The following is a 24,325-nucleotide window of genomic DNA, read 5'->3' on the forward strand; positions in this document are numbered from 1 at the left end:
CTCTTCCACAAATTCTGCATGTTGTGACAGATGCACCATGCTGTAAACACACCAGATGATAACCGGGAGCAGAAAAGAGGAAGAAGAGCTTCTTACATCCTATGTACTATTCTTTAATGTAGCTTATGCCTTTACAAGCGAACAGTATTTAAAAACAAAAAAGTCAGCTTTGTCAATAAAGGGATTGTGCCCCTAAAATAACTGCTTCCAAGTTCCACTTCTTCATGGACATACCTGTGGTTAGTGATAAAGTTGCCTCATTTATTTCTAATTCATGGTGTTATTTGCAGTAGGAAACAGTACTGAGTATTTCACTGTTTAACCTTTGCAGATAGCATGGGGAAAACATATTAACAATAGGAACAAGAAATCCATACTTTAAAATTTTAGGGAAAATTTCTTGTTGTAATGCTTTAAAAATATCAGGAAGGGCTACATTTTTTTGCACCTGGCAAAATGTGCATTTCAGCAAGAAAAGTTAGAAAACACTTAACAGCAAAGTGTTTTAACCTTTAACATTTTACTGCAGATTGCTGAAGTAGTTAAAGTAGAACAGAGACACACACACCCCCCCGCCGAATGTCAGCTCTCAGATGCGCATCATATTTAATGCACTAAAGTGGATGTGAAAGCCTCATGTGAAAGAAAAGTGAGGCAGAGAAAAGTTAAATGCCTTGGCAGGGTTACTGGCAGAGCTGGGTTCTCCACTGCGCTGTGCCCATGGAGTGCTTTGCATCGCTCCATAGGAAGTACCAGGTTCTTTCTTGAATGGCATTTTGGCCAGGGAATGTCATTCTTGAGAACCGATGCCTAAATGAAACAGCAGATAAGAGCTGCCCCCAAAGGGATTAAAGCAGGTCGTATAAATATCAGGCAATGTAATACACTGTCCCCAAATCCCTGGGTTTAGTCCTACCAAGATCTGCTCTGAGTTTCCTGCGTCTGGATACTGGAGTCCTGCTCACTCAGGTAATAATCAGGAGTTGTGCCACAGAAATCAGCACTAATTCTCTGCTCTAAAATCCGCATCAGGTGTCTCAGACATGCAGGCAAGGTGGCCTAAATCGATATGTTCTGTGTCTAATTTACAACGTGTGAACCTTTTATTCTAAAGGTAATTCCACTGTATTGCAGTACCTGGAGTATGCAGGAATAACAACACCTAACAAGAAATAGGCTGCTAAGACTTATGTGTCATGATCAGGATTTAAAAAGAAAGGAAATAAGCCCAAGCAGCTTTTATTGCAAAATGAACTCAAACTGTGAGAGGAGGAAGATACATAAACAGAGAGTAACAGCAAAAAGCCAATTGTTCAACTGATCGACAGGAGAGAGATTTATGTGGGAAATTCCCACTAGGGCTCCAACAATTCATACACAAAACCCCACGTGCCTCGATTGGAAAACAGACCTGCAACACTAGATACTACTGACATACTAGTAGGCAATACGGTTTCAGCTCTCTGGCATTTGCCTGTTTGCATTGGCCTGATAGGAACATCAAAGAAAAACCACTGCCATGGAGAAATGTTTTTCTTAATTAGCATCACCAGTGAAATGTTCTTATTACTGTGTTATGGAGAGTAAAAACTGATGTTTTTGCAAGATTTATATGCTAGCTTTGATCAACCAATCTTGCTCAAGAAAAAAGAAATGGGCAACCCTTCCATGATCCTGTTTTTACTATCGTAATGACATCCACATGAAGTTATCAAGTCTTTTAGAAGAATAAAACAAAGGTGTGAAATATCCTCAGCTGGCTGCCAGTACCTGTCCAAGTTCACAGACAGAGGCATAAAGTTGTGTGATGTAATTCAGTAAAGTAGTTTAAAATAGGCTTAATTTTAGCCCTAGAAGCCTTCAGGAAAATAAAGCGGTTTCAGGGAAAACGCAAGATTTCCCATGAAAGACTTGACCAAGTCTCAGTTTGAATCACATGTTGTGTAAGCCTTTTGTCAGGGGTCACGTAGTGTGTGCTTCTATGGCAGACGGTCCAAGGAAAGATGAAAAGTTCACAGAACATCCCTGCAATATCTTAGTCCTGGACGATGAATCACAGAGCATGTTGAAAGCGCAGTCCATGATACATGAAGAGTGGTTTCCTTCAATTTGATGACTGATAAAAGAACTACTCTAATTGCTTAAAAATTATTTTAGCACTGCACAACAGCTTCACGTGTCTGTATTTACAGAAATGGACAGTAATTTTTTTCCATAAATTTAAAATCTTCCCCAAAGAGTTCAACACAACCGACATACTTAGCCCATATAGCTTTCTTTTTTTTCTTCCTACTTACAACTTGTCTAAGAGCAGTGTGTGATTTTACTATTTTGGTTGCTCTTCCAAGGCATTTGATGAGCCCTGAATGCAAGTTGCATTCTGTATGTTGTTTGCAGAGTGTTTTCTGGAAATATTTCTTTAATACTAAAGAGCTCAAACACCATATGCTGCTTCTTTGTCTCCCATGAGGTCACCTAACTTGCAAACTCACTTCCAGAAGACAAAGGCAAAAGTGTCAAGCTAGAGATGTGGTTGCATTGTCCGAAAAGCATGTTCAGAAGTGTGAACGGACAGCATTCAGTGCAGGAATGGCAATGAACTCAAGGGGAAAAGAGAAAGAAACCCTCCCGAAAACTTGGATCAATGAAACAGTTTTTAAGCTTCACTGGTAAGTGGGCTTCATCACATGCAGTGCTCACTCGCCCAGTCCCGGCCAGAGCGTGAACACACTTTAAAGTAGTTGCCAGTTAAAAACATCTGGAAACAGGCAATGTGAATAGGGTTTATAATGGGTGGGATAGTTACAGCCGATTCACGTATGACTAATGCTAGTGTTTTCCTTGGAAGCCTAACCAAGTGTTGCTTAGAAAAGAGACCCAAGAGCAGCAGCGGCCCACTGATGGCTGTCACCCTTGCCAGGAGCGAGCCCATCGGCAGCCTGGAAGCCATTCGGTTTCACAGGTTCAGCAGTGACAGCACCTGGGAAACACACCCCGGTGCTCTGCACAGCAGCAGCATTCCTCTCCGTTTATGAGAGTGACATTGCCCCAGAAAGACAACGTGTCAAATATATTATGGTGTACTTGGCTGGGCAAGCCCACAACCCCTCCGTGAGTGAAGAGATCTCAAGCGTCGTCCTCTGTGCGCTGTGATCAGGTACAGAACGACCAAGGGCTTTGCAGTGTCAGATAGAGCCTGTGGGCTTTGCTGTAGAGTATCTCTGTGACTCATTAACACATTATTCATATGTTTGCATGTGCGCTGCCCAGAACACCTGCTTTAACCTTCTTTGGGGGTTTTTATAGTAAAACCTACACATTCATTGAAGCCAGAATAGCTCTAGTGCATTGCTACCTTGCATACCCTGCTCAGAACACGTATTTTTAAGAAAAGAGTATGGCATTTTGCACTGGCTGATCTGAAATGTGAGCCTTCTTGACTTAAATGCAAACAGGAGGACCAGCACCACAGTTGTCAGAACTTCAGTTGGAAATAAGAGCTTTTAATGCTGACTGGAGTTGAGGAAAAAGGCTTTACAGCTGCAGAGCAAAACTCACATGTTTGGAGAAAGTGGGTAGTGTGCTGAACTATAGTTGCAAGAAGTATGACTTGAGAGACTAGGGAATAGGTCCTGTTTTCAATAAAAATCTAAAGAAGGAGGGAAGAGCTGGGGTTCAAGGAATCATCTTTGGATCTGAAGTACACTGGCAACTGTTCAAACTGGCTCCTTGCCAGATTATACTTCTGTTATTCAGTGCTAAAGAACAGTTTATGCACTTGAGAGATGCTCTGCTGGTGTAAACAGACACAATTTGACTGACGTCAAAGGAGCAGGTTTATACCAGCTGAGAATCTGGCCCTTAGTTTGCTCTAAAAATGAAATATGGACTCTGAATAACAACAAACTTTTTTTCTTCAAATGTGGCACTAAGCCTGGATGCTGGCAAGTGCCTCCAGTTTTACACACATTGGTTTCTTTCAATGCAGTGAGAAATACTCTTAAAGCTTTGTAAGCAGGAGGCAACACTTGAGTTATCCCACCTAGAGGCAGAAGCTGCATACCTGCATGGCAGTGACCCTGATCTCCTCTAGCCTCCTTCCATGTAACTGTTACCTTCATTAATTGTGTCAAAATAAATTTATATCATTGTATTTCTACACTGGCACCACTAGCACACATAAGCTCTGAGAACTTATCAGTTCATTCCCATTCAACTACATGATTTTTCTAAGAACTGCTCCCCAACCTGAGCAACGCTGTCTGGAGAAGATGGACATCCAAATTCAGCCCGGTCAGCTACAGGTGCTCAGTTAGGAATGGAATTGCTCTAGGATCTCCCCAGCGCCCATAGAGGAGACAGGCAAGGTGTGCTGCGTTAGCCTCAGGGACTGCCTGCCTCCAGCGGTCATAGAGGAAGCATAGGCTGATGGCTCCCCTAACTGCCGGAACTAAGCAAAGAGAATCCAGACCCTTACGATTTCGAAAGAGAGCACAATTGAGTCATATCTTCCAGATGTAAAATGCTTGTTCGCAGGAGCGCTGGCTTGCATACTCTAGATGCTTTCTGCACTATTCATGTCCACGTGCATTCGTTCTCCAACATACGCATTGGCACTTTCCCTTCTTGAGTTCTCCCACTACTAGATGGAACGATGTATGTTTGTACATGCATGTGCATTTACATTTAAAAACATAAATGCATGACTACTTAGCTTTTTGGTATCACAGTTTTGTCTTTGCTCAATAAAAGCGCACGAAAGCTATAAAAACGTAGCTGGGGTCCATGTAACCATACTATTTGTCATTACTCAAATAAACACAGTAATGAAGATTTCTTACAGCTTCTAAAAGAAAGAATAGCAAATTTGTTCTTGGTGCACAATTGTTTAACCAGATATTGACTAAGATGCATGCACTCTACAAGTATGAGGTCTGACTTTCAACATCTTGTATTCTTAGCCTATGATGTAAATTTTTGTTTAAGCTTTTCATTTTTTTCCTTTGAATGAAAGAGCAATGCCACAAATGCAAGTTTACAAAAGCAAGCAACAGAGAAATCTTCTGGAATTAGTTTGGCGTAACCCCACTCCTACCATTAAACCAGAAAACAAAATCAACTGTATGCAACGCCTTGCCAGAGCCAGATCTCTGAAGTTCCTGATATAACTATGGCCTCCTCGGTAGGTCATCCCATGATGCAGGTGACAGGCACAACCTGAGCAGGAGAAATCGTTCCTTGTCTGCAGAGCAGATCAGCCTGTGTGTTCCACGGCCCACGGGGATGGGAGAAGGGCCAGGCAGCCGGCCCAGCAAAAGCCTCGTGGTTTATGACAGACCCTTGTTGTCTAACATCTAGTAAAACATGACTCACTTCAGGGACACACATTTGAAGGAAGTCACAGAAAAATTAACTAAGCACTGCCAGTAAAAACATGGGTGTACTTACTCTGGCTTTGTAATGGTACAAAGCATGTCAGCGGGGTACGCGCTTTCCAGTGTAATCATCCCTCAACCCTCCCCAGACAAAACCAGCGCTCTCTGCTTCTCATGCTACAATACTTGTAATCACAGTGTTGATCCAACTTTCTCTGTCAAGCAACTCGACAATAACCTCATCGTGGATTCCCTCCTTTTTCCATCCTTAATTACCAACGCCGCCTCCCCACATCATCAGACTGAGGGCACGGCCAGCTGAAGTCTAAGTAAAATAAAAATACAGCCTCACTTTCTTCTTTATGTACGTGTTTATCACCCTATACCTGCTCCTGTCTCTCTCTACTGACCATCTTCCATGTCTTCAGCACCCTTCATCATCTGGCAATTGCAGCAGTCTGCTATTTCCATGCTGCCCTGTGCACCGGAGCTGCCCGACAAACAAACATGTTTTGTGGCTCTAAGAGAAGGTTTGAAACATTTCGTCAGAGCACTGGGATCCAAACCCCACCTTTGGGTCTTTTTCCACTTAAAAAGAGTGAGGGCAGGTCTGTTTTGGGACCGGAGCCCCAGACGGCGCCGGCGCCACCTGCGCGCAGAGACGCTGTACAGAGCCGTCCGTTGTCCCAGGGGACACAGGGGCCCTCATCGCTCCCCGCACGGCGGCTCAGTGAGATGGGAATTTAACTATCGGGCTAAAAACGTGAGCCACCCTCCCTCCCCACCAACACCCACGTGCATCTTTCAGCAACAGCAAAATTTAATTTTGTCGAATGTTCACAACAGCTCTGCCTTTCACCTCACATGCTCCCACTGGGCATACATGGACTGTCATGGCTGTCCTCTTTCAAATCTACTCCCAAACACCTGCTTCCCCCGAGGAGCCGTCGCCGAGCGCTGCTGCGCACCCCCAGCCGTCCCCTCGGCACCCCTGTGCTGGCAGCTGCCTCCCCTCTCACTTTGTCCGAGCTCCACCGCAAAATCCTCTTGGGACAGAGCCAAGCCCCACGCCGCCATTTTGAGCCCGCCTGAGAAGCCACAGGTCTCACCCTGACCGGCGGCGGGGCCGCCCCTCCGCCCCCCTGCTCCTGTGTGAGCTGGAGAGGGAAAGGCAGCAGTTTGCTGTCATTCACGACAGAGATTTTTATTTCAAACTCCTAAGCGCGGCTTTTAGCAGGGGAGGAGTTCCCCAGAAGGCGGGACGAGCGCTTTACCTGTCGTCCTCCTCTCAACGCCAACACGTGCCATCTGACCGTCCCAAGCATCAGTGCTGCAGCTTGTCATTTGGTTTCGTGTATTTTGTATTTCATGGCCCTTCTTCCTGAAGCAAAAGCCAGAGAGAGCTGCTTAGCTTACACAAGAAGCTTGTCTGAAAAAGTCTGTTAATAAAGGGCGTTATCACAAGGATAGGCGTACCCCAAAGTTATTATCACGTCTTGTCAATAATAACCCTGCTCGGTTTGCTTATGCCTAACACTTTGTAAGCGTGAGCTGCTGGTGACAGGTATCGTCCCACCCCGAATCCCCTCCGCGTGCTGGGGCCAGGCCTCCGCCGGGGCCGGTGCGTGGCGGCCCTGGAAGCCCGCCAGCTCCAGCTCCTTTCAGGCCGAAGCGTGGCATGAGTCTTCAGCCTTCCATTTCCAGACACTTTCTAACTGCTTCCTTCATGCTATTTTATAGTTTCCTTTCAGTGATTTAAATTTTCTATGACATGTTTTGGCACACAAAAATTTTGTGAAAACCTAAACATTCCTGCTGCAAATGCCCTGCATGTATGATGCTCCTAAATTTTGCTGTTCATTTTATTGTCCATTCTTAACAGCTAATGTTACTAATCACTTTTAAGATCATGGACTAATAAAAATACTGCGTAGAGCAAAGACTTTCCCTACATCCCAAGCTCTTACGACCGAAGGACATACTGATCCTTTCACCCTATTTAGAAAGCAAATCTGGAAGTTAAGCGCTTGGAGAACAGGGAGCACCGCAGTCAGTCGCAGGGATTGCACTTTGATTTTAGCATGCATACCATAAAAAATTTACATGGCTGGCGAAACAGAGAATGAATTTGCTGAGCCACTTAAAGCATCTTTAAATACCACCAGCTTTCTCTGCTTAACACTAATATTCTGATTTTTAAAATCCTGATTAATTTTTTGTCAGTACAGTATGTTCTTTACTAGAGCTGGCAGTTTACAAGCAGCAGTAAGAGCAGAATGAAAAAGAGACTCCACCCAAATATTTTTTAACCAATTCTTCAGATATACATGCCAAAATAATTGGATGGAAAAAGATTTGTCATTTTAAAAAAGTGCAAGACTAACAACTTTTGTGCTGCTTTTCGTCCTCAACGATCTGTAAACCAACTCCTCCTTTAAACTTTTCCTAAACACAGTAAAACTGCAGCACGGCACAGAACTAAATGCCAGCCAGGCAGGCGAGACTGGCTGCACAGCAGGCTTGGAGCCACCTCGGTGCACATCATCCTCTGGATGTGTTGCAGTCAGTCCCTGAAGGCTTCTAGCAAATGAGACTCTATAAAAATGTAATTTAAGCCGTAACCTTCTTTGGGTAGGTAAAATGATGTAATTTGATCTTTCTGATGCAAAGAATTCAAACAGCGTAAACGCACACAAGTTCGCAAGGCCAGCTCTAGGGCCAGAGATCTGGGAATACGGTACAAAAACCAAGCTGCAAATAGACTTCCAGCATTATAAATATCTCCTTTACAATTACAAAGTGACAGCTGCAAAAATGTATCAAAATATTGGCTCCTTTTCCTTTTATATTGTCTTGAAGGGAACACTGTGATAAATTTAATTCTGTTTAAAACAGATGAGCTCTGGACTGTGTTTTTCCTGAAACTGGCATTTGGTATTTTTTGATTCTTCAAAATGTTTGCTTCACTCACAAATGCCTGCCAGAAACAAACACACACAACATTGATGCTTACTCTGTAATACGGTAAGCCTCTTCTTAATGTCTGAAAATACTCATATATCACAATTTGTCGGCTAATAATTGCATTTTAAAATTAATTCCTCATATGAGACACTAATCATGCTTTCACACCCTGTTTCAGTCAAAATACAAATCTTAAAGGTGAAAGTGAAGAACGGCTCCAGTATCTTTACGCTGAGAGTCAGCTCTACAGAGCTCATTTCCAAAGCAAAAAAAACTGTCTTAATGCAGAAACTGAAATATGGTTGTTGTGAAGCAGTAAATCTATTGCACCTCTGTGAGTTGTAAGTCCCAGGCAACATGCAAGCTTACAACTGCTTCTAATTAATAGCCTCTTCTGTACTGAAGGAATCTTGATATTTAAAAGTGATCATTAAACATTTTAGATCCCTTTCTTAGGGAACTCTCTTTTGTGAGTTAATAACCACAACCTTTGAATAACCCAGGGAACTACCGCTGAGGCTGGCCCCCCCAGAGTGCCCATAAAGAATATTTTGTACATGAAATACAGGAAACAAAGCAATAAGCAGGATAGTAAACACCCAAATCCTTGCCCTGCTGATACACGGCCAAGCTGTCTGTGCTAGCACAGGAAGACCCTTCAGCAATGAAAACACATCTCAGCCTTGCTCATGTGTCTCCAGTGTACTTGCGGTCAAGGGTACAACAGCCCAAGGGAGGTCTGCGCCTTCAGCTAGAGGACTAACAGCAGACCCTTACTTAGGCTTGACTGTGCTCAAGCCAGGCTTTGTTCAGGATGGGCCTGAGGCTGCATCGCGACATGCAACAACTAAACGCCTGCAGGATCAGAGCTTTGGACTTCAAATTAGAGTGAATAACAGCAGCATTTAACTAAATGTATCTACTGGCCTCTGCAAGAAGCCATGATACTGAGAAGCCAACCAAAGCCAATGGATAAAAGAACACAGAAAGGAGAAAATCAAGGTGGTCGCACAAAATCAAATCCTGCCTTAACACACACAATTCCCACTGAAGGTTACGGGAGGTGAGGACGTGGCAGTGAGACAGAACTTGATCTACTGCTGTTGGCTCTGTACAACTTCAAATAAATGAATCACGGCATCAATTATTAATAAATTGATATATACTTTATTATGCACAAGAGACTAAGATGACATGACACTGTGGTTATAAAAACTGTACAACTATGCATTTCCACAAGTCTCTGAAATACTGAACGCAATATGAAACACAAATGGAGTGTTCAGACTGGCCACAGGTATTAGCAAGTAAATTTCTCCCATTCTTTGATTTAAAAAAAACATTTGGCATTTGGATCTTAAAGAAATGTACTTGTTTATTTGAAGGTGAGAATATTGTGTTTGGAACTGGCAGGAACATGGCAGCGAAGATCTGATAACGCTATGAACATCCCCATGAATGACAACAACAGGGCAGAACAGTCACCTCACATGAAGGGCTGTCAGCACAACCAACAGTACAGTCTTCTTGTGAAGCATGAGGTAGATATACATAACAGAAAGAACGGTACATATAGGAGAGAAATGGTTAGAAAAGGGCAAGGGGAAGGTTACAATCATCAACATCTACAGACATTTTGCAAAATCCATTTCCATATGGAAAATGCTACAAGAATAGCCTAACACAGAAAGATCTGCCTTCTTGAAACATGAATACGGTAACGTCCAAAACCAAATGCTGTAAAAGGTTAGAGTTAGTGATTAGACGATGCATGACACAACGAGCCATCTACTTTGGAGTTTAAGTACGTTACTAATAGCTTTTACAGACAGAAGGTGTCCCTTTTAAGCCCAATCCTCCCAGTCTTACATAAGAAGTTCCTTCACAGTCGATTCCACCACACTGAAATTTCCCACCGAGCCTGTCCGTCCAAAGCCCTGCTTTAAAGCCCTCTGCTAGGACAGGAGCACCTCGCTGGCCCTCCACACCCCGTGGGTATCTGCCACGTGAAGTCCAGCGCGGTGAGACCACGTTTGACAGAGGCGGGAACCAGTGGCTTCGCGGTTACGCACTCAGGAGCTTGCCACCCCACACACAGAAACTTGCAGTAGAGACGAATGGCTGCTATAAAAGTAGAGCTTATAGGTGTATCAGTACTCTGAACTGCAGGCAGCTTAACACCTGCCAGAAAGCACTGTACATTTTTGTAATAAAGCTATTAACTGGGAATGCCCGGGTTTGGTTCTCTCTCTCTCTCTCTCTCTCTTTATTGAAGCAGAAATGGCTGTTCCATCTACTAAGTAATTACATGTAGTTTTGGTAACCTCCAATAGACAATTAATTCAGATTGATTAAAATTCTGAGCTAAATAGCTGAGTACACCAAGTTCAGTTAATTAATTTAAACTGTATTTCAAATACAAGTCAAGAAATGGAGTCTTTGATCTTTATATATTTTTGGTTTATCCAATGGTAAATATAAATCTGTAAATTATTTTAAAAATTAGAGTAAATTTTTGATAAACAACATTGATAATGCAGCGTGTTTCTCTCAAAAATATACAATTATCTATTTTACAGAAAAGATTTCAACCTGTCCATCCCAACAACCAAATCTAATACTTCCTATGAGAAACTACTTAATAAAATATCTGAGGAAGGAAAGGGTTAAAACAGGGAAAAGAATTTACAAAATATGTAAATTTCACAGTAATTGAAATTAAACATCTCATATAGAGTAACTTACATTTATCTAAAACATTTAAATATATCTTTATACAGAAATTTAATGTAGTAAAATATAGCTATGATTGAACTTAAAGACTCTAGTCTTCTTTGAAGACATCTTTAAAGACTTTACACATAGAATATGCTTATACAATACATTCTGCTGAAGGTTAGGCAAAGCGCTTTCTTTTCGACCACACAGGTAGCACATTCATCCTCCCGACACCTCGTAACAGAGCCAACCCTGCATACCCTTACGCATGGGGATAACTACGCTTGCGTGACGATCCTGTTGATGTCACCAGGACGACACATTGGCCTGGTAACAGAAAACACTTTTTGCAGGTGTGACTACACACCAACTATCCTCATGGACTCTGAGAATAGCCACAATGGGTAGAGTTGAGCACGTGCTTGTACTAGCAAGGACGAGGCGTGTAGTTACTCATATGCGTAAGTGTTTGCAGGATTAGTAACAGATTGATTTAAAGTGAGTCATATTCCACCCGATCCTGGGCACTGACATCTATTGCATATCTTGCACTTTGACCATCCTGGCATCAGCAAGGCACAAGTGGAGAATCAGCAAAAGAAATCTGCAGCTCAAGACTTCAGAGCAGACCATCACTCTAGTGTAATGAATTCCCTTCTCCTCTTGCAGAACACGGGCAACCTTCACTAAAATTAATGAAAGCTACTCATCTCGTTTTTAGAGGAAAACAATGCTCATTTTTCCTCAGAGGAGAAGGATCAGTAGAACACATTACAATTACAAAGTGGCAACATAACAGTCAAACAATTACACATTAAAAGTGTCTTTTTTCTTTTCATTTGGCATCGATGTGAAGGTCAAGATATGGCAATGACACTAAAAAAATACCGTGACAATTAGTACCTTTCTGCCATTTCCATATTCTGACTCTACTTTGGGACTATCCAATTGCAATGTCCACAGAACAGGTTGACACAAACAACTGCACAACTATCTTAAGAGAACAGCTTCATTTTGATAGGCAGTATTCTGCACAAACAATAGGCTCTACTGTACATTCTTTGTGCCCACAAAACCATCTCTTATTTCAAAGGGAATTTGGGCTAGCTAAAGGATTAGAACCAAATCACCTTTTTTATCTCCTCTACCTACCTATTATAAACTGAAGAGACAGGGGTTTTTTATATATATATATATAAATATATGCATTATATATATTATGTATGGAAGGAACACTGAGCTAATTTCCCAGTTGTTAAAGTGGTAAGTTAGGCTCTGTATACTTAGGTATACATCTATTTGCATAAAGACATTGCCATTAAAGGTACACACACATCTATGTTAGTGCACAAGAACATTATTTGTCTTAAATTTTGTGTGTGCCTGTATTTGGTATAGTAGATTAAAAAAAAAAAAACCTCTTAGTAAAGAGCTTTGGCCCAGAGAACAAGAAAGGGAATGTTAGAGTGTGCTCTTCTCCAATTAGCAAATGAATGCATATTAAAACAAAAATACCTGGAACAAACCTGACACTGCAAACACAACAGGAAAGCAAATGAGATGCTGTAGCTGTAAGCTTAACAAAACAAAGGTTACTCAAAAGTGGCTAAACACAGCTGAAGTAATAAAATGTTATTAACCAGAGAGATCTGACCTTGAGGCTTTCTTGCTTAGACAAATAGAAATCCTTTGACCTAAGATCATCTTTGTTCTGCTTATCTTGTTGAATTCCCTTAATGAATACTTTGTGTCAATGAGAAGGTTTAGGGAAAGAAAAAAGTCGTATAGACAAAGCAGCATTTTTCCAAACTGGCATAGATTTCACATTGAGGGCCCGCGGACCCCTAGAACAGGTTGCAGTACTGTAAAATTAGTAGCTTTGTCACATGTAGCACAACATGCTATAGAAGATCCAACAGGCTGTGTTTACCCATGCATTGTGTGCACTGATACACTCTCACACACACAGTGGCTTCCCCAAAAAGAAAATCAGTCTTTTTTTTTTTTTTTTCCCTGTAGAAAAATCCCTCCTCATTTTTTCCAAAAGCAACCAAACCAATCCTTTTAACTTTTAAAAAGCTCATGTCCACACACAGTCCTTTGAACCTCTGCACTCCTATGTTGCTCCTCCGCTGCGTTCCCCCCGGCGTTAGGTTGCACTGCTGCTGGAACAGGGGGTGCTCTGCGTGCTGCCGATGCTGTGCGCTGCGCTGCTGTTCTCCGAGGCTGGCGGGGACGTAGGGACCTGCTGTCTTCCCGCCGTTTCCCCTAAGGGAAAGGGGAGAGGAAAAGGGGGGTTGGGAGAAGGGAAATTGAAAATGTTAGTTGTCATCGACAGCAATAATCCATTCCTTCCCAGTCTTCCTCTTCTGGTGGTCTGTATTTCCATGCAATGAATGTCTTGGGTGACAGACCTCAAACAGAGTACTGCTGAAAATGTTACTAGACTTTGGCACCTTAGCATTGCTATGCACATGGGGAAAATAATGCTGCTGTTTTCTTCAGCATTTTAAAAGCAGCTGATGGAAACTGCCGAGACAGACACTGTCCATCTTCTGTTGTCAGCTGTCACTCACATGGGTCCCATTATATCACTCAGACCACTTTATAGCTTTGCTGTTTCATGGAAAAAGGCAAATAAAATGTAGGCTTTAGTTTAAATGCCAGTTTATAGAGCAGCATATTTACTAAAAGTGGAGCTGAAGACAATGTTCTTCAGTCAGCTGGATACCGCATATCCTGAGACATGGCCAGTTTTCGTCGTGTAGAAAAACAACAGGCTACCCTGCAAGCTTGACTTGATTTAGTCTGAATATACCATGGAGGAAGTTCCCCTATAGCTACCACAGTATGTGTAGCACTTACAACCTGTAGCGAGAACAAGACTCACCATTTCTTGTTAATTGTTTACTGACGATAAATTAAAAGCCCTTTGTTATTTGGATTGCCAAATCAAGCACTCAGGAGTTAAACTCAGATTTACGGCTCCTGATAAAACCTAGAGTTTTGTCTGATCCCCTCACACCCCTTCTGCACCTGTGGCTGGGATCCCATGGAAAAAAATCCAGCTCTCAATTAGCAGGGAAGTAAAAATTGCATTATTATGTGAATGGCCAAAAGATCATATTGAGATCATTCAGGAAACCGTAACTGTGGCATTTTTTAAGTTACAGCACTCAAATCCACCACCTTAGTAATATTACAAAATAGTCTCTTCAAAACAGATGGCAAGACTAAGTTTATATAACGTGCGCTGTAGCTGCCCCCTCCCTTGAGCTCATCTCTCACGATGTGAACCTGTGATCTCGGCACACTAACACGGACAGATTGCTGCTGCTCGAGGTGCGGACCAACCGTGGCAGCCAGCACCAGCACACCTGCTTTCCCAGCAAAGGAGCAAGACGGAAATGTTTTGCCGGATCACGGGCAGGATCGACTGGGAAAAATCAAAGGCTGGTACATCTCCTGCCTCATTAGCGTATAGGGACACAGATGATCTGCTCCCATTGCCCTAGGTTATCCGAAACTTGACACCCTGGGCCAGGTCTGCTGGGGCCAATTTTTCTTCCCCTACTCAGGATTTGGTAGAGCTCCCAGCTCCCCAGCGATTGCTTCAGTGACAGGTTGAAGGCCGGAGGCACAGCCTGCAATCCGGAGGGTTACGGAGCCGAGCCGAGCCAGCTTCCTCCCGCAGGAGCTGCTCTGGCACATCCCCGTGCCCTGTGTGCTGCTGCCCAGCTGCCAGAGCCCCGAGCTCCTCCGGAACGCGGCCGCGCAGGAAGCGTGCCTTTACCGCTTTCTGTCTCGGGCCAGAAAATGTCCTTCTGCAGGCTGCTCGGTATTCAGAGGTCTGCTACAAACAAGGGAGGTCTGAGGGTTTCTCACAGCAGCGGCTGCAAGTGCTCTCTGTAATGGAAACCAGCGGGTTCGCTGCTAGCTGGGGCCGCAGCCACAGCTGTAAGCGCACGTGAGGCCCCACAACGCACAGCTCTTGCCTTGCACCCCACTGGCTTAGGAATGAGGAGGACAGAAGGGACGGGGCAGGACAGAAAAACAACAAACTAAACCACTAAACCACATCGCCCAGGAGGCCAGTGAAACCCCTAAAAAGGGGGTCAGGATCACGCTCGTGAACTCAGCGCTAAGCCCAGCATTTTGTGAGCAGATTTTGATTCTGTTTTTCCCAGTGTAAGAAATAACTACGTAGCTCGCCCATAAGCGGCGGATTTCTGCTCACACGCAGCGGGTCAGAATCTACCCCTGGTCATCTTGCAAATAAACCGGGTTTCAGCTCTAACTTGCATTGGAAACAGCTTTGCAACCCATCAGAATAAACCGTATCAAATCAATGTCTGTGTCATCGTGCCGTAAAAGCTTTCATAAGCCTTGTTTGGATGTTCTCCCCTCCCGACTTGCTCCCTTCTCCTCCAGTTGTTTGTGTACAAGTCTTCCTTCCTTTTGTACTACAGGACGCATTTATAAAGGCAGCGATAAGCAAACTCCCTTTCATTAAAACAAAACAAACGAACACAAACATCAGAAAACAGCAAGCCGGCGAACCCCTCGCCCCGGCAGCGTGAGGAGAAGCCGCCAGGGCCGCGCACGGGAACGGCGGCCGCGGCGCTCCCCCAGCGGGGCCCCCGGCCCCCGCGCCCTCCCGCCGGCTCTCCTTGCAGCTCCGCTGTCACCCATTTCACAAACCACATGATTGCACACGGCTTTGCGTCAGCCGCGGCATGTCAATACAATCTGTATGCGTTTAACCATAAATTCATTTATAAGCTAAACACATGTTGTTTTTCCTTATGGCAAAGCGACAAACGCAGCGCCGGAGTCCCCGCGCGAGCCCAACAGCTCGCGCTGCTCCTCCCGGCTCCTCTGGAAAGCGTCTTAGGAGGCACCTTCCCTTCGGCTTGGGATGGGAGCCCCCTTCCCTCCGCTGTAACTCAACTGCCTCTGCAGCACCTCATTTCTAGAGCACGATCAGCAGCTGATATACCACGATCACTTGTTGAACAGCAACAAAATTCTCAGTGGCCTCAAGGAAAAAAAAAAATCCAAATCACAGTGACGTTATGAACGCAGTCCAGCAGCTACCTTTGGACTGGCTGATTTTGCCTGCATTTTATTTCCTCAGCACCAAGCTAATCTGCAGGGAAGTGTTTTTAAAGAATATTCACAAAAAAGGATGTAAAGAAATGTAAATTATCACTGAAGAGGCATTCCCCATCTGTCTCTTTCATGTAAACAGCTTCATGTATCTCACGTTACCGAACCAGAACTGCTCGCAGTGGACATGTCTCATCTATTGACAGTAAACAAGCTTTTACCCATCCGAATGCGACAACATGCACTTTATTATTCACACTTAGGAAAGCTGCCAGTTGTACTCCCTGTCCAGGAAGTCTGAATGTTTGCTTTTCTATCTCCATTTGCCAAATATAATTGGTCGCTATGTCAGTTTATTTTAAATCAGATCCCATAAAAAAAGGGAGAAGTGGGGGAGGAGGGACGCTTTTAACTTCTCAGATTTTGGAACATTTTATCCTGTTAACTTGCAACACTGCCCGGAGAAGAAGGAAAACACGCTTTCTAAGAGAATGAAGCAACTGAAATTCTCTGTAACACAGCATTCATTTTACTTGGTTTAGCAGCCTCATTAACTAAGCAGACTTGTGCACGTCCCTTCCTAAACATAGTCAATTATCCCTATTAAGCCAAATATTACACTGGCAGATATTTACATGGTAACATTTTGAAGGGTTTCTGCATCCATGTACACCACAAGATTTTTGCTTCTTCCTAAGACTCCCAGGAAAATTGGGTTAATTGTGGCAAATCTCTGCTACTTTCCCTTTGTTCTTGGGTCTTCTCCGGGCAGAACCAACACCACTGTGGAAAGCTTTCAGCCACCTCTCACGTCCTTTAACTGACTGGAAAAAGGATCAAAAGTATAGGTCCTATTGCAGAAAAGTCGGCTAAAATTCTTCATCCGTTGTCATAATCCTAGCTTCCCCCCTCTCTTCCTCTACAACCTGTGTATCTTAGGACATCTGTACTCCATGTTGAATTGTTTCAGAGAATCTAGAGTATTTTAAAGCACACTTTTGATGCTTTGGCAGAAATATCCGAGTTATTCATTACTAAAATCAGCAAAAGCCCTACATGAAAAAAACCCAGCACAGCAATCCTTGTTTAATATTTGGAGATGAAATTCTACTTATTTTGTAGTTCTTTTCTGCTATCAATTGCTTGAGGTTTTAATGTTAACCGCCTATCAAGATGAACAAAAGAGTTCATTCATGTAAAGTTTTCTCCATGCTAGAATGAGTCTGCCACTAGAGACATACTGATAAAATTATATCGGCAGACCTTCTTACTACTGGCAAAATGGTGGCCTTTTGCTGTATTGCATATAGCACTACAGCAACAAAAACACCTTACTTCACACATCCCAAGTTACCATTCTTCACCAGCAGTAGCTTTTGTCCATGCTCCGAGTATCACCAAAACACAGTTTTAGAATGAACTCCTGTTTTCCAATCTTTGGTCTAAATCATGTATTAGAAACCCAGTGCTACTTGCCACAAAAGATGAGATTTCAGAACACAACTCAGCAATGCATGAATTCTCTAATGGCAGAAGACAGCCACTCTGTAGATGAAATTTAGGTTATCTTTTTTTTTCCTCCTTATGTTAATAAAAGCCTGCAGCCTGCTGTAAAACGTTTCCACTGCAGCTGGATTATCTTGTCTGCCACAGCAGTCGTCCTCTAAGAGCCTGTCCCTACCAGAGCCTTCACTGCGCTCTGCTGCAAGTTGTACTTTGTAGATACAAGATACTATGTACAGAAAAATCATGTGCACGGGAACAGAGGTTCATTTTTACAATCCTTTGAAAATCCGAACCAGGTAACTTCCTAAATATTTTTTATCATTTCTATGATTCCCTGATCTGATGAGTTACAACGTCCCCTTCCTTTCTTTTCTTCTCATTTATTACGTTTTGTCTGGCCTTTTCCTCCACTTATTTTCATCTCTCAAACACAGAGCCAGAGCAGCTGCCCTCTCCTCTACTTCTATGTGGTCACTATGACTGATGCACTTTGTTAATGTAATTCTTTAATGGGATTGGTCCAAGTCCTGTTGTTGCTGAAAGATTTATCATGTTGGCTTCCCAGTGTTCCTTCACTGCTGACACACATGTGTCTATAGATGGTTCTGTATATGAACAGAGATTGAACTTCCACAAATGCAGGACCAATGATATTAATTTAACAATTGTTTTAATTTTTTGTTAATAAAGGCTACCTATTTGGAAATTACCTTCTTAACTTACACATTTACTTACTGAAATTACACTTAGTTTTCTTCCACAATGTTTCAGTAGTATATGAGGCAGAATTATACTATTTATACATATTATCACAACCTTTACATTTTCCACATTTGCCTCAATTCCAAACAAGCTTCATACACAGCTGATGCATTGAGAAGTATTAAACTGCTTATACAAAGTTGTTGTACTGCCAACTGGAAAAAAAAACATAGGGTTTTTTTTCCAAATTAACATGAGCTCCTGGGTCATAATATTTACAGAAGCTCTAACCCAACAGGGTCCAATTCTCACTCCTAAATAGCTTCCATGAGGTTTTAGATGCCGAAAAAAAACCTGCAGTGGGCTACGGGAGAATTCCAGTGCTCCAGAGCTGCACAGGTTTGGAGTAATTGACCTCACATTCTCCCCACCTCCCAGAGATCTTGTCAGGGTCTTGTGAGGTCAAAAGTGGAAGTAGCTGGGAGTCCAGCATGCTGTAGGGGTCCTGAGATACCCCGTAATCCACAAGCAGCCAAGGTCAGATGCTGCAAATCAAGGCCCCATCAGTGTCCAGTCTTTGTACCACCTTGCAGATTACATCCAACAGAATGCTCCCAAAACTCCATCTTCTCCCAATACAGTATTGTATTTCTGCTAACTTAGTTTAGTATGGAAAAAAATTCTGAGGAGATACTGAAAAATTATTTATGCATAAAGGCTGCACCAATTCAGGCACATTCCTGGTTATTTGGTTGGACACAATTAAGTGAGATTACACACAACATCTACCAATTTTAACAGTTGAAGAATGGAGGGATAAATAATTGGGGCAAAAAGTCTACGTAATCAAGGCCCAAGAAACATTTTCAAGTCTAGTTATATTCAGAATACGTCTATGAAAATAAAGCATTCTCTTAGCCATTCGGCCCACTCCTTGTACTGATCACAATCACATTCCCAGTTGCATCAGCCTAACTTAGTAACTGCAAAAAATTTTTAAAAAAGAAGTATGGGAACCAAAAGGGATCCATTAACTGAAATGTTAACTAAATTTGAAATACAGAGATGCTACTAATGATAATGCATAAGCCAGGAATACTCAGTTTTACTCATGTCCCAGGTGAGTTTTCGAGATTTGTGTTTAAAATTATTTTAGCAAATTTTAAATCATGTTCATAATGCATAACACCTCCCTTTAGGGAAGGGCGGGTATCAATCTGCTGATACACACCAACAGGCTCATGGGAGGAGTTGCTGGAAAACACCCTAGTAAGAAAAGAGAGTGAGGAAAAAAAGGCCAGGATAGCCATTGCTGGTCCCCTCCCCTTTCCTTCCACCTTGCAAGAGTTCAGACCACAGCGCGTTTCCTGTGGCATGATCTGCACTGCGGTCTGTTCGAGCCCTTGTACTTACCTGTGTGCGAGTAGATAAACCAGAGTGCTCCTGTTAGCAGGGCTCCAATTACAAATGCCGCAAAGGCAATGCCCACGACAGTCAACGTGTCCAGACCGTAGAACACAGCTACAAAGGTAAACACACATAATAAGGACTTTTTCTTTTCAGTGGCAAATACTGTTTTACAAAAATTCACCCTTACACTTTCATGGAAAAGTTTTTTAAAAATGCATAAGTTAATTTAGCACCATTTTAAGGAACAGACTAGCAGATTTGCATCAAGGAAATAAAAGTGATGCTTTCAGAGACTGGCTTCAGTCCAACCAACTGTTCCACATCACAAAGCAAAACCCCAGCTCAGCACACCCAAATCTGGAAAACATTACAAAAATCAAGCATTTTGAGTTGGCTGTTAATAACTTGCTTTCAATTAAACATCCATTTATCTTAAAAGTGTGTTTTAAAAAGGCTGAGATTTTTGGCAAAAGATGCTTTTCATTTAAATACCCTAACATTCAAGCAAACTTTCCCCTACATCTCCTGCAAGTTCAGTCTGAAATCTAGGTGGAGAACGGAACTGCTGTTAAGAGAGAAGAGATGCCAGCAAAAAGTCAGCGAAAACACAAATAGAAACAATTGTTTTTCACATTTGGCAATGCTTTCAATAACTGAAATTAATTCCAGAGCACAAAAATAGAAACACACACACACACACACACACACACATGCAAATCACTTTCTAGGGGAGAGGCCCTTTCGCAGTACCGTTTCAAGGGTAACAGCATCTGGTTCCTGGATGTATTGCCCCCCAATGTTAACCATGCAGACAGAGAAACTTTCGGCTTTTGTGTTTTTCTTTTTGGTGATTAGAAATACTTCAAAAAATAATAATCGCTCTTCTAGCAATCGTTGGGGGAAATGTCTTCTTACAAAATTGATTTTTACTTTCAGTATTTTTAATGTCTCCCAGTGCACAAAATGGCTTAGGCCAGCGAATAACATTTTACTGACTAAGCTGGCCAGGAAATGAGCTGACTGGATCTTCTCAGTAGTATCCTTCAGTGGAATTTCAGTTCTCAAAACACAACCAACACCCTCACTTTACACGTTCCTGCATCCAGCAGCTGTCCCTGTGGACATCCCCCAGCCCAACCGCTCCCGAGATCCTCAGGGCCATTACCCTTTTCGCTTTTTGACAAATGTCTTCTCCAGCAGTTCCTGTTGGCAAGGACCTTCAGGACCCATTTCTGGGTGCCTGCGACCAAGTTTGCATATACAACACCTGACAGATAGTGGCTTAGGAGGTTTTTGTCCCATTTCTTCTATGAGACTATTTCTGATCCCTTTTGCCACATCTGGTCATTTTAAATGGAAACAGAAAAGACTCTCCTAAACTCAACTGTTTTTTCCACAAGGCACCAGCCAGTGTCCTCTCCTCTTAGGAGAAAACTTAGTGGAGAGGAGAAAGTCACATGGAGGCTGAAGTGGCAGAAGCATAATTTCTCATTCCTCTTGCTATTTTGAGCAAATTTAGTCCCAAAGACATAGGGACAGGAGCAGAGGAAAAAACCTTCTTTGCACTTCCTCTTCTAATCTTCACTTTTCTCCATGCATTCTTGGGTTTGGCTACAAATCATCTTCACCTTCCTGTTTATTACTTTCTTCTAGTGCTGCTTCTCTCCTTCTCTTCCCTTCCTGGGTCAGTAATTGACCCTGGTTAATTCACTAGGCCAAGACAACAGAAAAAAACAAAGAAATGAATCCGTATCAAGTCAGCGAACTCATCTATAGCATGACCTGTAAGTGCTGGTACCAGAGGAACTGGGGATGTGGCCAGCTGCAGAGCAGGATAGGCATGAGGCTTGGAGAAGGACACAGGAGCTGTGTAAGATGGTATTGCTGCTGAAACCCTGGTATTGGGAAGCAGTGGCCTCAGCAGAGAAGGGGGAAATAACACACGCACATCAGCAAATGAAGTTGCTAAGGCTGAGACTCTCAATGGTGTTTTCCCAAATTTGATTTTCACATACACAAAAGGTCACAGCCCTTCTCTCCAAACAGTGATGGGAATCTCTCAGTCAGCAATACAGTCAGAATTCTGTTCCGTCCCAGAATTTAACACACACACACACACACACACACACACACACAGAAAGCTTAAAGATCATTTTCTTCATTGATCTAATACTTTCTAGACAAAAGTTTAAAGCTTAAAGGAGATTGTTTAAGAGTTACTTACGTGGCTGTCTCACATTTGGCTTTGGAAGGGAAGGATCTAATTTAAAAAAAAAAACCAAAAAAAACCACAAAAAACATTAATCAGACAGAGTTCCACATACAGCCTACAAACTACGCAAGCAACCTTCAGGATCTGATCTGACAGAAAGATATTAATCGTAATTTTTACAAACTGCGAACTTCAGGGAAACCAGCCCGAATTCAATAATCTTGCTCAGCTCAGAAAAATTCTATTCGTATATTGATCATTCCTCGGGGGAACATATCTACAGTATAGTTCACGCATCATATATTTTGCTGGCTAGTACACTGCAACCTTTCCCACCCAGATGTCATCAGGTCTGACCCGCAGTAACTCTGATTATCCCTATGTGGATCTCTTAAAAAGCACAGATTGCAAAGGCTGTTTTAAGGTGATTACATTCATCTGACTACTCACTAATCACAAACATGAGATACCAGCATGTTAAATCACAAAAAAACTCCTTAAAATCAAACACTGGCTATCACTTCTGAAGAAAAGTCAGTATTATGGGCATGATACAGACTGCTTTGTCCAAATTGCATGAATCTGTGTTGATTCACACATTTTCCTGAGTCCTACTTGGTATTCTGTCTTGGAAGTTTTGGGTTTTTTTGTTTTGTTTTTTAATTATAGATAGGTAACAAAAGATCATTGCTGTTAGATCAAAGCTATTATTCTTGGCAAGAATATCAAATATCATCATCATTATCAGCATGTAACAGAAAGAGAGAAGTAAACATATGTTAAAAAATGAATTTTCCCTTCTTTTGCTTAACTGGCTTCTCTTATCTTTCTCCAAGAAAGCCACCTCAAGCAGAAGAGCCAGAGATTCTAGCTTCAGACCTGAGGACCTGTTTGGTTAGCTGCAGTTTGCATCTGGATTGCCCAGTAACCTAGGGATCTCATTTAAATTCTGGCATATCTGAGCGTGTTCAGTGCCACAGCTGTAGGAGGATTTGATAAGACAGTGTCCCAATACTTGTTTTTGTATCTTTAGCAACTAAAAAAAGAAAAACTTTAATTGCTATATAAACATAGTGGCTCAAAAATACTGAAAATAAATATATTTATTTATTTAAAGTATTCTTAAACCAAGACTATGCTTCTAACTTCTGAAACCCTAATAGCAGCACTAAACTGCCAGCCATATCCTATAAGATCATTAGGCTCTGAGACAGATGTGCCTACACTATCCAGAAAAGCATTTTATTCTTAAACTGCGTTACTGCCACTTGTTCTAACACGAGTATCTCTTCCAGATCACTCTTGGCAGGATGGCAGGAAACAGGTGGAACAGTAGTAGGAAACAGGTGAGAACATAGAGGGAGTGTGTGTGTGCATGCACAAATAAGTTGGAAAGTCATCAAGCGCACGTTACACCAAAAGCATAACTGAATGTAAGATTTGTGAGGAGGGCTGGACTGAAACCAAGGAGCATTGAACAGTACAAACATGGGTAAGGGCACTATCAGATTGTCCAAACACTCCGCTAGCATGTCCTAAGTGCCAAGAAAATGCCTTCTGAGCTGAGGGGAGAATGAAGCCATTGGCTTCTCTACAGAGAATATAAAGTCTGCTAATTAATGAAAGGCAGTGTAGCCCATTATCAATTCTCCCCAGTGATCCAGGTCTTAGATGTATTTTAATGTGGGTTGCTCAGAGCAACACAGAAGCAGTGGGAATCCTTGAGGTCCAGGAAAAGCATCTGATTTAAAAACAGCAGCAGCCAGCCTTTAAAATGATCATGATTTTCTATACTTTTGTAGGATAAAGGCACTTGTTAGCTGCTTGCTTGACCTCCTTTCTATGACCCGTCTCCTTGTGCTGTAGAAATAATAATCTTAAGTTTCCACACTTAGCAAAAATCTGAACAATGACATTGGTAGATTATTTCAACAGAACACGGGTTTCCTAGCATTTAAATGGCTACCCATATGCCTTTCGTTGAAGCGGGGGGGACTGTGTGTGTAAAATGCTGGAACACAAAGGAAAAGAACATGACATGAAGTGAGGTTTTAGACACTTCCATTGGGATCTACTGCGATAATGTAAGCAAGAGACCTTGTAAATAACTAACAAAATTTGGGGGGGGAAGAAGACCTATTCTCATTTAGATAGACAGTTGTGATTTCTATTACGGTCAGTGACAGTCATAAGCTTATGTCTGAAGAAAAAAAAAGATGACACCTTTGCAATGACCAGTTTGTTCTGAATTTTGAAATGTCAATTGCATGACTTCTACATTTGGCTTGGAGAGTAGATCCAATGGCAGTAACTCACATAATATGGTTTA

At 42.4% G+C, this 24,325-nt stretch overlaps 1 protein-coding gene across 2 annotated transcripts in view; it reads right to left on the reverse strand.

Annotated features, from left to right (window-relative positions):
* Positions 1-9,510: 9,510 nt before the first annotated feature.
* The window catches only part of TGFBR3 (transforming growth factor beta receptor 3), a 130,151-nt gene continuing 115,336 nt past the window's right edge, over positions 9,511-24,325 (reverse strand). For both annotated transcript variants that reach the window (XM_082314695.1, XM_082314694.1), the window contains exons 15-17: positions 22,009-22,044; positions 19,788-19,895; positions 9,511-13,325 (exon numbers count right to left, since the gene is read on the reverse strand). In XM_082314695.1, coding sequence (XP_082170821.1) covers positions 13,207-13,325; positions 19,788-19,895; positions 22,009-22,044 — 263 coding nt within the window. In that variant the 3' untranslated portion in view covers positions 9,511-13,206. The remainder of the gene's footprint in view (positions 13,326-19,787; positions 19,896-22,008; positions 22,045-24,325) is intronic.

Source organism: Platalea leucorodia (genome assembly GCF_965183815.1).
Source record: "Platalea leucorodia genome assembly, chromosome: 5".
In the NCBI taxonomy this organism is placed as follows: domain Eukaryota; kingdom Metazoa; phylum Chordata; class Aves; order Pelecaniformes; family Threskiornithidae; genus Platalea; species Platalea leucorodia.